Source organism: Maylandia zebra, linkage group LG3 (genome assembly GCF_041146795.1).
Source record: "Maylandia zebra isolate NMK-2024a linkage group LG3, Mzebra_GT3a, whole genome shotgun sequence".
NCBI classification, from domain to species: Eukaryota; Metazoa; Chordata; class Actinopteri; order Cichliformes; family Cichlidae; genus Maylandia; species Maylandia zebra.
In genome coordinates, this window is record NC_135169.1 from 37,862,878 (window position 1) to 37,875,463 (window position 12,586).

At 41.3% G+C, this 12,586-nt stretch overlaps 3 protein-coding genes across 4 annotated transcripts; 1 reads left to right on the forward strand and 2 right to left on the reverse strand.

The window, feature by feature from the left end:
• Positions 1 to 203: 203 nt before the first annotated feature.
• elp5 (elongator acetyltransferase complex subunit 5) lies at positions 204 to 3,225 on the reverse strand. The gene is made up of 8 exons (XM_004571191.4): positions 2,948 to 3,225; positions 2,803 to 2,863; positions 2,628 to 2,705; positions 1,687 to 1,898; positions 1,120 to 1,295; positions 941 to 1,036; positions 748 to 848; positions 204 to 635 (listed from the first exon to the last, which is right to left on the reverse strand). Exons 1-8 carry the CDS (start codon positions 3,000 to 3,002, stop codon positions 527 to 529), a joined length of 888 nt encoding a protein of 295 aa, XP_004571248.1. The 5' UTR covers positions 3,003 to 3,225; the 3' UTR covers positions 204 to 526.
• A 166-nt stretch (positions 3,226 to 3,391) lies between these two features.
• Positions 3,392 to 7,889, forward strand: phf23b (PHD finger protein 23b). Its single transcript, XM_004571190.6, has 5 exons — positions 3,392 to 3,930; positions 5,176 to 5,207; positions 5,315 to 5,407; positions 5,521 to 6,136; positions 6,248 to 7,889. The coding sequence occupies exons 1-5, from the start codon at positions 3,903 to 3,905 to the stop codon at positions 6,439 to 6,441; spliced, it is 963 nt and encodes a 320-aa protein (XP_004571247.1). The 5' UTR covers positions 3,392 to 3,902; the 3' UTR covers positions 6,442 to 7,889.
• A 22-nt stretch (positions 7,890 to 7,911) lies between these two features.
• Positions 7,912 to 11,842, reverse strand: LOC143416527 (uncharacterized). 2 transcript variants are annotated; one of them, XM_076881810.1, is made up of 6 exons: positions 9,976 to 11,842; positions 9,677 to 9,733; positions 9,485 to 9,583; positions 9,147 to 9,358; positions 8,667 to 8,730; positions 7,912 to 8,149 (listed from the first exon to the last, which is right to left on the reverse strand). In XM_076881810.1, the coding sequence occupies exons 3-6, from the start codon at positions 9,581 to 9,583 to the stop codon at positions 8,111 to 8,113; spliced, it is 414 nt and encodes a 137-aa protein (XP_076737925.1). In that variant the 5' UTR covers positions 9,677 to 9,733; positions 9,976 to 11,842; the 3' UTR covers positions 7,912 to 8,110. The 2 variants fall into 2 exon arrangements, with proteins under 2 accessions (XP_076737925.1, XP_076737924.1); XM_076881809.1 differs by having other exon boundaries at positions 9,677 to 11,842.
• Positions 11,843 to 12,586: the final 744 nt, after the last annotated feature.

Consider the following 12,586-nt stretch of genomic DNA (forward strand, 5'->3'; position numbering starts at 1 on the left):
AAAAGAGCAACTGGTTTGAGATCATTTTTGCCAATGAGACAATATATATCCGGGACATTTTCTGGTTGTGAGCAGCATTTGATTTAATTCCTACTATAGGATGTGGCAGATGAACAGATATCCAGGATTTTTAAGATGCACACAAGTAATAAATACTGTTTTCTGTAAGAGAAACCTGTTTGTTTGTTTTTTTGGTCTTTAAGCACTTGTGAACTGTCATTTATTTTTGTCCCAGTCACTGCAATAAATCATAGTGCAGAAAAAAAAAACAGTCATTTCAGTGCAAAAGTCACAAAATCAAAAATCAATTATTTTGTAAATAACCAACCAGAAAAAAATAAATAATTTATCCACAAACAACAACATTAAGTTTATATTTTTAGAAAAAGTGAAATGATAACGTCTCGTACATATCCAACAGATAACACACATGAAATAAGTTTAAAGCATTGAAAGCTTTTCAGTCCTTCAATGGCAAAAAAAGCAGATGAAACGTGGATCTTCAGCAGATTTTCCTGCCTTAAATCTAAACATCAAGATCATCATCAGGGTCCTCCTGGTCGTAGTCATCGTTGGCATCGGGTTCATACAGAATTCGACCGGAACCTGGGCCCGATTGCAGCAGAGCGGTTTTCCTGCAAGATTAAAAGAGAACTGTATCTTTAGGTTGTTTGTTAAAAAAAAGTTTTAAAAAGAAAGAAAGAAAATCAACATATATTAGATGTGGTCACTGAAAAAAAGTCTGACTTCTCTTTGCTGAAGACAAAGGGAAGAGCAAGTTTCTCCTTGGCCTCGCGCTCTGTGTCAGACAGGCGAATGTTGAAGGTCAAGTTAGCTGTTGGGTCCATCTACAAGACACAAAAAGGACACTTACGTCATAACAGGTTTGCTTATTTATCCATATAATGTGTGAAGCTGTTGTACACATGTTACGCTGTACCTGCTGTTCCTCTGGTTCAGTCTGTCTGCGTCCAGCATGGCTGGTTTTACTCACTACAGTAACTGAGAAATCCCCTTTGATGCTGAATATCTCCTCCTAATGACAAAAATCAGAACAATAAATATTTCATAAAAGTTGTAGGAATTTAAAATAGTAATTAAAGTTCAAGCTCTTCTTACATCTTGCGTAACTTTCCCCAACTTTGATCGCTTTGTTATTTTTGCCACCGCTTCATCTCCCTTCGTTCCAGGTGCCACTGTGATAACTGAAGTAGCTAAGTGGCAGACGCTTCCCACAGTACCCCTCTGGTGCATATCTGCGTGGAGCAGACCAATAACAGCTCTCACGGCTCCCCCTAATGAAAACAGAACGTAATCGTTAAACAGGGGAAGTGCTGCACAGCCTACTAAAAATAAGCCACCCGTGAAGGACCGTGAACACAGAGAGCCTTTTATCCATAATATGCTTTTTAAAGAAAGATAACCACTTAATAGATTTTTGGGGGTGAAGCCAAGACGAGCATCTTTTCTGCGTTACGTTTTGTTTTGTATCGCTGCAGATCGCACAACAGAAATGCTGATGCGATCCGATTTGTGGTCAATTAGGCTCAGGGAAAGATGGGTAAAAGGTCAAAGCATTAAAAGCATGCTCAGATGCTGGGAGTCAGACCTCCTCCCATTCTGTAAAATTACTGAATACATGGGCCTTAAATCACACACACAGAGACACAGAAGATACATTATCACCTTTCTTAAGCTGCTGAAGAGTCTTGCAGACAGCAGGTGGACTCATGTGTCTCAATATCCATGACAGCGAGTCGATTACTAAAGTCACTGGTTTGGGGTGTGATGTTTGTTTGAGCAGATGAGTGAGTTCCTCCACACAAAACTGGTGAACTGTAAAAGCCGACCGATTAGTCCACCCAAGGGGGTCCGTATAAGCACTGTGAAAGTGCAACCTGAAGTAAAAGAAGCACAAGATGAACGTTTGATTCCATGTTAAAGATCCAGAAATGGTGTCAGCGGAAGGAAGGCTGTCAAGAAGCTATTGTTAAGGAAACAGTGAGAAAGGGCTGAGGTATGCCAGATTACACAAGAACTTGGCTGAAAATCAGTGAAAACAGGTCTGATAGAGTTATGAATCCACATTTGGACTTCCACATTACTGAAGCAGTGTGGGACCATCTCAACAGCAAACACAACAAAATCTAAAGAAGACCTTTGAATGTCCTTCCTAAATACTTAAAGAAATTGCAAGAAAGCTGCATGAGAAAGTTCAGGCTGTGTTGAAAAATTAAAATTGACTGGAATTTTAAAACATCAACTTTAAAGAATTTTGAAAACTCAGTTTTTGCCCTGAGAAGGCAGGGACCGAGGCCTTCTGAGGAAGAAAATAGTCTGCTGTAATAGAATCTGCCATGTGCACCAAATACATCAAGTATTTCCTTGTGTATCATGTTTCCATTTAGCTGTCCAATGTGTGGGTCTTTGGTTAGTCTATATATGGTATATGGCCATTAGAAAAAACACATTACACACTCCTTTAATGGAGTAACAATGGTTCACACTGGAAAAAATTGAAAGCAGGTACTGTTATGCATTTCGCTTGGTAGATGAAGTAAACTTTTAAGCAAAATCACATCATTTGTTGTTGATCAAATAACTGTTTCAGCATTAAAGTTCAATACCTCTGAGTAGATGCTGTTAATCCATCTTTCAGTTCTTCCTCACTGACATCAAAACCAAGCACGTGGACAGGTTCTTCTCTAAAATCATAGCACAGGCCAGTTACTGTTTAAGCCAATACACAACTTAGACATATTTTAGGCAACAATAGGTATACAAGGAAACACGGTTACATACTTGTTCAATGCGGCACTGATGAAGCTCTTAAGTAGGTGCTGCCCAGAATAACTACAAGAATCTATGAAAGTATAAATTACATCAATTAATGTCATCATTATTGATAACAATGTATACTTATGGTCGACAACGTTCACATATTTACCTTGTATTATAAGAACCGCCCCAGTATCAGTGCCTTGCAATAGTTCAGACAACATGGTAGCATCAGCTAGTAAGCTTGCCTCTGCTTCACCGCCATTTAAAACATGAATACTTAAGAAAACATGAGTAATTTGCCTTCACGAGAACGACATAGCTTAAAGCTAACAATTATAAGTACCTAAAGTCGCTACAAGTAATGTTTCGCAGGAAAATAAAGCTTTCCCTGTCCAGTGAAAGTACAGCAGATTTCGCTAGCTACTATGTTTGGGGTGGTTAGAGTAAATAAAAAAAACTTCGTATCCCATAGTTCCCTGTGACTTCAATCGTCTTCATGAAGGAAAATGTAGTTTATTAAACGTTTACGCCCGTAAACGCGTTTGGTGAAAGGCTGAAAACTAAACTACGTTACCCAGCATACACTGCAGCACACCCTTCGCTGGCAGCCTCAAGAGGCTTCTGCCGCGCACGAAGAGGACCGTGCGGAATAAAAAGCCCCAACTTCGGTCGTTTTGTATGTCTACGACGAAGAAACGAAAAACTTCATCGAGGGAAGTTTCCGTCATGGATCTGCAGTGATTCGCAGCGTTAATTAAATGAAAGTTTACACTTCTGTTGTGGTTAGATTAGTGCACTGACGAAGAGTGGGAGATTTGTGAACAAGCGACGGTGGTATTAGTATTTTGTCGGGCTAATAGTGTGGCGACAGGTCGGTGGTGGTTTGCCCCCCGTTTGGGATTCCCCCTAGAGGGAATACAAGGACGACTTCGACAAAGTGTGGAGTTTCTTTGAACGACAGCATCTTCGATCCTCCACACACTTGGCTTTCTGCTGCCAAAGTTTCCCGGTGCTAAGGTGCAGCCACGCCGGGAGAAGGCGCAGAGCGACGGCCGCCACTCTCCGGCTAGCTCGCCTGCTGTTTCTGCTTCTCGGATCGAGGCCGTGTCGGCGAGGCGACAATGCTTGACATAATGTCTGAACACCAAGGTATGCTTATGGACTATCAACAAAACACAACGAAAAATAGTCCTCACTTGATGTTAATCTGTTCATCGCGTAAAGCTGTCGTTTTGAGGACAGTAAGCTAAAGTGAGTTACGGCTAACGTCGTTGTTGCGTGTGTTGTAATAATGTCACAGCTCGATATTGACCGACAGTCGGACGTGTTGTCGTTAAACTACCATGAAAGTTCTTTAAAAGTGAAGACTGTGTGATTCCAACTTTTTGTACAGTGATTGTAGTTCATAGATTTGATGTTAACATTTATTACACAGTTCCCGTTAGCTTGCTAGTTAATTAACGCGCCGAACCACATAGCTTAATAGCTGCATAGCCACGGTTGCAAATCAACTCACCGAAGCCTCTCTAACGTGTCAGTTGAGATAACATGGCTTAAAAATATAATTCAGAAAAATGCCCCCCTTTTTTGGACATTAGCTCAAACTTCAAAGGTAGCCAGCACGACACGCCCGATTAACATTAGCCGATAGCACAAAGCTATCTCTGCTATGGAGCCTCCCACTACTGTATCAAGAAAGCTACCTTGGTTTGCTAGCTGATCAAGAGGCTGTTAGCCACAAGACAACCCTTAAAAATATCAAATTAAGCCTTCGACCACGCAAAACTATCGTTGTAAAAGCTCAGTAAAATGAAGTTACTCTCTCTTGCCCGTTTACCGTTAACGCTACAAACTGCATAACATTCAGTTAGCTTCCCCTCTAAACGTCACCTAGCATTAGCATACACACAAAATGTACCAAAAGCATGGTGTCCAGCAAACAGACGCGTTTTTAGCAATCCAGTCAACTTTTCCTTATAAACTTGGCGTGAAAACAACGAACTCTTCTTCTAGAGTGATTTTTACGCACCCACTAATTTTGTGAAGTTCAAGCAGTCACAAAGTGACACCGGTTGCGTTGTTTAAGGACGCAGAAGTTGTCTTGAAGATGTTAGTTGGTCTTTTTTTTTCTTTTTTCTTTTTTTTCGCTCAATTGACCTTCAGTCAAATATGGACGTTAATTTAACGTAGCTTTTACAAACACACTGTTTTCAAATAAGACCAGCATGCGCTTCATCGTTTATAATCCCGATTAAGGTATTGAGCCGTGTTAGCAAGCTAATGCTAGCATTAGTCCACTCTCTCGGCAACGGAATGCTTTGTAATGTAGTGGCTGTTAAGCAGTTGAAAAGTGGTCACCTGTGACTTACAGACTTTTTTTTTTTTCTTCAACAGATTCACTGTTAACGTGTAAAACGGAACCTCTGGTGAGTATTTTTATCATTTGAGCACTTTATTTGACTCAGCTGCCCTTTGTTGTGGAGGGCTGTGTAGGTTAGCTTCACTCTCTTAAACAAAGACATGTTTCCTGTAGCCCCCAGAGAAGAAGAAGAGGACTGTTGAAGACTTCAACAAGTTCTGCAGCTTTGTCCTGGCTTATGCCGGTTACATCCCCAGTCCAAAAGAGGTGAGCTGTTGCTTTTTTTTCTCTCCCCCCCCCATTTTCTTTTTAACATATCATATTAGATGTAGTGACTACTTTGCAGTTTTGACAGAAGATGTTTTTGTCTGCTTTTATAGGAAAGCTCGTGGTCCCCAACATCATCCAGCTCTGCACACAGTTCGGGGTTGTCAGCAGATGGTGGAGGTGGAGGGAGCAGCTCCAATGGCAATGCCTGGGCAGATGGGGGCTCCGACATCCACACCATCCATACATTTGTCCGCAAAGCTCGAGCAAATAAGGGCAAAAGTATTCGGCGCATGCACTCTGACAGCACCCTGCTGGATAAGATGCAGCTTAAAGACTCTCTTTATGAGACCCAGGCCAGCACTAAGGGAGAGCGCAAGAAGGACAAAAAACTGAAAAAGCTATCACTGGATTCTGCCATGGGAGCAGCAGATAGTGGCAGCAGCGAGGGTGAGAAAAGAGCCCGCATCAAACGCAGCAAGAACTCAAAACAGCCCAAAGCTAAGAAGCTCAAGAGTTCAGCTCCTCAAAGCGAGACTGACTCCGAGGCACGGAATACGCACTCCGAGGTACGAGCTGGCAGGGAGGAGCTGCCGGGGCACGGGGGCTCCTCTTCGAGCATGCAGAGCATGGGGAAGGTACAGCCAGACGAATCCATCAGGGAAGCAGAAATGAGCTCCAGTGAGGGTGAGACATGGATCGCTGATGAAGACATTATGGTGGAATCGGGTAAGACACTGTAATTTTGACCTTTTGTCTGTTATTTACTTGGTGGTTGCTTACTTTGAACCAACTCACAACCATAATCCCCCTGTAACTCTGGTCTGTTTATCCACACAGGGGATGATTCATGGGACTTGATCACCTGTTACTGCGGGAAGCCATTCGCGGGACGGCCGATGATCGAGTGCAACCAGTGCGGCATATGGGTGCACTTGTCATGCGCAAAGATCAAGAAGTCAAACGTTCCCGACATCTTTTACTGCCACAAGTGCAGGGACTTGAGGCGGTCGGGACACAAAAAAGACACTTAAAGCTGAGCAGGACTGGAGAGGAAAAGGAGCGTTTGATCTGTTTTTGCTGTCGTCTGACACTTAACTTTCTTTGATGCCTACAGCCAAAACAGCCTAAACTATCACCTGGAGGGCAACTGTAAAGTCGGTTTGTTGGATTTATTTCGACAATCACAACCATTCTTATTTATCCCTCACGTCTAGTTTTCGTTCCCCCTTTTGCTACTGTGAAGAACTGGGAAAAAAAAAGGCAATATTGACAGTTCTTAATTGACGTCAGCATTGATTGGCTTTAGTATTACAGTTCTGGTGATGTGCATATACTTTTTTTTTTTTCTCTCTCAATAGTTCTCATATTGACTGAAGGTCCACTTTTGACTTGTAAATTATTTCTTGCGCATATTGACAAATTAGTGAAAACCTTCTCCTTTGGTCTCCGGAGTACCACCCTGAGCTTGGTCCAATCATTCCCAACCTTAAATCAATACAACACATGCAGAGTTGGGGAGAGGGAAGCCCAGCTTACATTGTCAGTTAAGAGGTGGATAATGTCACTCCTGTTATTACTTTATACGCACGTCATAATGCTAGACGGGCAGTTCGTTTTGGTTTTGATCGTACTCTGGTAGTTTGTGTTCAGCTTTTTCTTGGGTTGTCTTTAAGCCTCCTGAAATAAGACGTTTCAATTCATTGACTCGGATAAGATTTATCACTTTGCATCTTCATATGCATCTAGTTGTACTCAAACTATCCTTTCAGCAGTGCACTTTTAAAACCTAAATACACCCCCGCTTTTTTTTTTTTTTTTTTTTTTTGAAAACCGGACTTGGTCATGTGCATTCATGACAGCGTGCTTAGTATTTCTCACAGTCCGGCTTATTAATCAGTTAGCCATTAACCGTGAGTCAGTTTTTACTTATGTGTTTGTTTGTTTTTTGTATTTAAATCATCTGATATCGGGGCGGGGGGAACGTTGCTGTAAGACGACTGGTTTGTTGCCGTGCGTTACGATGTCAAAGTAGCTCTGAGGCGCGTTTATGAATGGTTGTTTAAAAAAAAAATATATATATATATGTATTTTTTATTTCTAGGCTTTCTGAGGAAGGGGGTGATTAGAGATGCACCCCGCATCAGAAAAAGGACATATGATTGTCTCACATCGAGAACAAAGTTGTAGTGTACAGAAAACAAGTTGAGGCTGTCTAGGTTGTCATTTTGTTTATGTTGTTTGGTTTTACCATGTGCGTTTTTTCTTTTGTTCGTGGGAGAGTCATCGTAAGTCTCCAGTAGCAGTTGCATTCTCCGTACAACTTAAAATTCTGTGTACATATCCTGTTCTTTGACAACTGTACATATGTGAAAGTGAAGAGAGAATACTCAAGCAAATTCTATATTTTCTGCAGTCTGATATTGTTTTGGTTTTTTTTCCTTTAATTGTAGCTTGAAAAATAAAAGTCTTTGGGAACATGCTGGTTGAGTTTTTTAAATTTTCTTTAATAAAATGACACACAAAAAACAAACAGTTACATATCACATTTTGTTAGGTGTTGGCACACAACAGTGTTTGTCAGGTTTTGTCTTCTACCAGCAGAGGGCGACAGCTGGCAGGAATCTCACTCGTTAGTATGGCACAGATACTGAATAAATGCCAAGTTATACAAAAATTCATGCGTGATATTTAGTAGGCTTTCTAGTTCTGATAATCTTCCCTGGGGAGGTCTGGTTCATCCTGCAAAACAAATATATAAATGCTCAGTTCTTCATATTAGACAAGTGCAAGGTTTTTAAATTATTAATGCTGAAGCATTGTTGTAGGGGCTAGAAATGGCTACCAGTGTCACAGAAAACTTACACAAGCCATGAAAGATGATAACTGCATATGCAAATAGGCCATTCAAGCAATAATGACTTCAATGACTCAAGCACATGCACACATACATATATGTATTTATGTATATTTTAAACTATTAGATATTTGTTCATAGAATACAAGTTTAGGAATAGATTGCTTTCTTTGCACTGAATGGGACAGCATATAGTTCTGTTTGCATATTTTTTACTTTGCAGTCTGCTAAAAATAATCTGAATAATAACTTCTGTTTAAAGCTAAAGCCATCGATGTTTCAGGCCCACATGTATACTTTATGTATCAACAGTGCGAGTGTGTTGAGCTTGTGGCATTTAAATGTCGCTGCGATGCAGGTTATTTGGTGGGAAAATGGGGATAAGTGTCATTTGCCGCTCACCATTCGGGTTCTGAAGCTGGATATTTGAAAGCCGCCGATGGGGTCCAGAGGAGCGACCTTCCTCCTGTAGAGAGGAAGGCAGTCAGAATTCAACACAACATCAGGGAATCAAATACGTGCAAGCATCAAATCAAAAGACATCATTTGGTTCTGGACTGATCATTTGATCTTCTCATTTTTACATCAGAATTACATGTATTTTGGCCAAGAGCTAAAAATCTTCAAAAGCGTTAAGATATTCATCTTCATCTACTTGACTCCAAATTTACAAGTGTCCTTTGTTGTAAATTACATCATAGGATTAATACATCTAATATAAGTAACAATCATCCCCATAAATCATAACTTGTCAGTTTATATAAGCTGCATAAGCACATAGTTGCTGTATTTACAGCTAATTTGCACTATTTACACCTTTTCTCTATCACGTGTGGCTGTATAACCAACTGTTCGACAATATCTAGAGCCATTTGTCCTAACCTCTTCTCATTGGCTTTCCGGTTATGCTGGTGCTGGTTCGGGTGCTGCCGCTGGGCGGGAAGGTGTTCTGTCGGGGCGATGAAAGTCTCTGACTGAAAGGAGCCATTGTCTACATCTCCCACCATCCCCCCTGCGTCACCCACAGAGAGGTCGCTCATGTCCAAGTGATCGAACAGGTGGGAAAAGACTTCTTGGTCCATTAAGGTGTCCTCCTGAGGACGTAATCAGATCATTCAATAAGATGGAAAAGGATTAAATGCCAGTAGCTGTTTAAATTGCTTGTCCGAAAGTGGTAATAAATTTAATGTCTGTTAATAAAAAAAACAAAAAGGGCTTACCCTCTTGTTTCTGGATCTGCTTGGTATGACAGCAGCAGATATCTCCTCCAGCAGCAGGTAAAGAGCCAGGAAGGGCAGCATCCATCTAGAGCCAAGCATCTGCACAGCGCAAAAGAGAGATTGTGAGTCTTGATTCCCTGTAAGGGTGCAGTCACACAACAAAATGAATCTGAAAACAAACCCTTTGCTCACCTTAAAATCTCTGGTTTTCTCTTTGGATTTCGACTCTAAGCTGTCTCGGGTCCCTCTCTGCTGACCAGTGTGGAGAGGAGGGTATTTGTAGCCATGCTTCCAGGGTGGGTTTATATTTTGGGACTATTATGGGGCTGTTTAGGCTAAGTGTGTGTATGTGTGTGTGTGAGAGAGACTATGTGACTTCAGACATGCCAATTAAACCTGCCGCCTCGCTTCCTTAACATCATTATTGTCAATCATTATTGTCAAAACCTTAAGAGATTTTAGGTTCAGACAACATGCCCTGACACACTTACATACAGCTACACACACACATGGCTTCGGCCCCACCACGCCCTCCTCCGCTTTCATTATTGCTGCTGCGGACAGATGAGAGTATGATAAGACCACTTAGTTTACAAGCTCGCCCGGAGTAATGCATACCCTCAGGCTTTACATCCTCCCATGTCATTTATGCAGGCATGAAGCTGAGAAGCATGAGTGAAAACAACATCTTTATACTCTTTACACTGTATCACATCGAATGCTCGTCAGCCCGGTTTTTACAAAAGCAGAGATTTAGGTGGAGTTATGAACCGTGAAGTGATCTGCAAATGCAAGCATGTCGATTTCTTTAGGATAAGATAGCTTAACATAAGATAACACATACTTTATTTACTACTATGTCACGGCTGTCACAGAAGAAAATAGCTCAAAAAAACAAAATTACACTAAACAAGGAGCTCAGTTAAGACAAAAAAGCGAAAAGCTCAGAATCTCAGTGTGATACAATGAAGAGCTTAAATGTAAAATCAATGCAGGTATCGTGGTATGAGGTAGTAATCTGTCCTTGTGGCAGTGGAGCTCAAACAGGTGTTAGACAAAGTCTTCAGCTGCATGTGCGTTAAGTGGAGCAGAGGCTGGTCATGATCCAAAACCACTGACCACAGCTGGAGTCATTTGAATGTCCTCCATGTCATCTCTCACTGAATTAAGCAAGGGCTTCCTTGAAAAGGAAAAAGTCATTTGGGTGGCATCATATGTTCCTCCTAAACCTGCACATATTGTTCAGCATTAGTGGTGCCTTCACAGATGTGCCATGTGCACTGATGTACCGCCATACCATTGCAGATGCTGTATTTTGAGCATACAGCATCTGTGAATGTTTGAAAAACAACAACACAATTTTTTACTCACCATTTTAAAAGACAACTTTTCCACCTCGCCTTAAAGGAACTCAGGCCCAGAGAAGACACTGCTGTTTGTGGAGACTGTTTTAACATTTGTGTGTAAAGCAACTATATTCTTTGAACATGGTATTCAGAGGTGCTCCTAAGCTCGTGCAGTGAATTCAGCTACAGACATCGAAAACTCAGCTTATGTTATTTCAGCTGCATTATTCTGTCAGGTTTCTATAGACTTCATTTTCTTCAAACAAGTTCCTTTATGCAGCCTATAGTAATCAGACTTCAGCATACAGGGAACTTATTTTGAAAGAGTTGAAAGATTAAAAGACTTTTGCTGCACCGTGCAAACATCAGATGACAAATAGCATCTCAAATGAAGGTTCATTCTCTCTCTGATAAGAACAAAATATGCTGTGCTCCTTTTGCTCTCTGCTGGAAACCGCTATCTGTTTAGCATCCACCCAGTGAACACATAACTTGCTCAGTTATTACAGAAACCCATTTAAATGCATTTTGCAGTAAATAAGTGTATCTAGATTACCTAATCGATCATTAATAATTACTGACAAATGAAAACTGTAGTAAGTTTACTAATTAATTAAAGTATTTGTGTAAGTCAGCTTGTTTTTGTGTCGTAAATCCCCAAAGAAAAGGACCCATCCACAGCAATCAGAGATAGCGTCAGTGTGTGTGGTTATCTAAAGCACTCTGCTTCGCCCGACTTCAAATCACCACCCCACTGAGACCACACAGACAGCCCTCTCCACCCGTCTTCCTCCCGCCGGCCTGCTGCAGAAAACAAAACACAGGAGAGACAGTGTAGCTGGGATGGATAGAGATTGGCAGAGGATCGGGTGGGGCCGGTGGGGGTCTACTCGAAGGGTATGCGCTTTGAGACACGTTTTCACTTTTCCTCTTTTTCCGCCCTGTCCTAATTATTTCTATTTTGGGACACTGAGGCTCACCAAACATAGAGCCAGTGTTGATAGATCAGTCATGTATAAATAAGCCACGACAAGGCTGGCAGCATGTCAGCACGGGCAGAGGCCAGATAGGCTGCACTGATTACCCCCATTATCGGGGACAGGCCTCATTAGGAGCCTCGAGCTGGGTGTGCGACTGTACGTGTCCTTTTGTTACAAAACAGGACCAAATGTCCTCCCGAAGATGTAAGCGTGAGGATCATCTTTCAGATGTTAGGACATTTTGTTGGCTCTCGTGTTTAAGAGGTTACAGGTTTCAGTAGAGAGGATTGGTTAGAGGCTAAAGGCTAGGATTAAGCCAAACAAATGCGCCTGCGTCTTCGGTTTTTAAAGATGTGCTACGATACGACTACTTGCACTTGATCTGAGCCTGTTTTTTCATTTTGAGACTGAGAGGAGAGTAGTGATGCCTAGGCAAATTTAATCATGTTTAATAGCTTAATGTTTATTGAGTGTTACTGATTTTCTATTCTCAAAAAATAAAAAAAATCAATCAATCAATAAAGCAAATAAACCAGATCACATAAACCACAATGCACACAGTAAAATTTGCACACAAAATTGTCATTGTGTGTTTTTCTATCCAGTGCATTGGCAGTGTGTTTGGGATCATTATCATGCTGAATAATGAACTTGTCGCCAATCAAACTCCTTGGAAATGGTACTGCATGGTCAACCAAAATCTGATGGCACTCTTCTACCTCCATAATTCTATTAATTTATACAAGATCTCCAACACCACTGGCTGAAACGCAGCC

What these genes read in the sequence shown, in the direction of transcription:
- elp5 (XM_004571191.4), bottom strand. Translation starts at nt 3,002, where the DNA reads ATGTTGTCTGAACTATTGCAAGGCACTGATACTGGGGCGGTTCTTATA. An exon ending in TCTTCAGCAGCTTAAGAAAG is followed by an intron (nt 1,296 to 1,686) that starts GTGATAATGTAT and finishes TGTTTTCATTAG; the next exon opens with GGGGAGCCGTGAGAGCTGTT. An exon ending in TGGGGAAAGTTACGCAAGAT is followed by an intron (nt 1,037 to 1,119) that starts GTAAGAAGAGCT and finishes TTTTGTCATTAG; the next exon opens with GAGGAGATATTCAGCATCAA.
- phf23b (XM_004571190.6), top strand. Translation starts at nt 3,903, where the DNA reads ATGCTTGACATAATGTCTGAACACCAAG. An exon ending in ACATCCCCAGTCCAAAAGAG is followed by an intron (nt 5,408 to 5,520) that starts GTGAGCTGTTGC and finishes CTGCTTTTATAG; the next exon opens with GAAAGCTCGTGGTCCCCAAC. An exon ending in AGACATTATGGTGGAATCGG is followed by an intron (nt 6,137 to 6,247) that starts GTAAGACACTGT and finishes TTATCCACACAG; the next exon opens with GGGATGATTCATGGGACTTG.
- LOC143416527 (XM_076881810.1), bottom strand. Translation starts at nt 9,583, where the DNA reads ATGCTTGGCTCTAGATGGATGCTGCCCTTCCTGGCTCTTTACCTGCTG. An exon ending in GCAGATCCAGAAACAAGAGG is followed by an intron (nt 9,359 to 9,484) that starts GTAAGCCCTTTT and finishes TTACGTCCTCAG; the next exon opens with GAGGACACCTTAATGGACCA. An exon ending in CGGAAAGCCAATGAGAAGAG is followed by an intron (nt 8,731 to 9,146) that starts GTTAGGACAAAT and finishes TCCTCTCTACAG; the next exon opens with GAGGAAGGTCGCTCCTCTGG.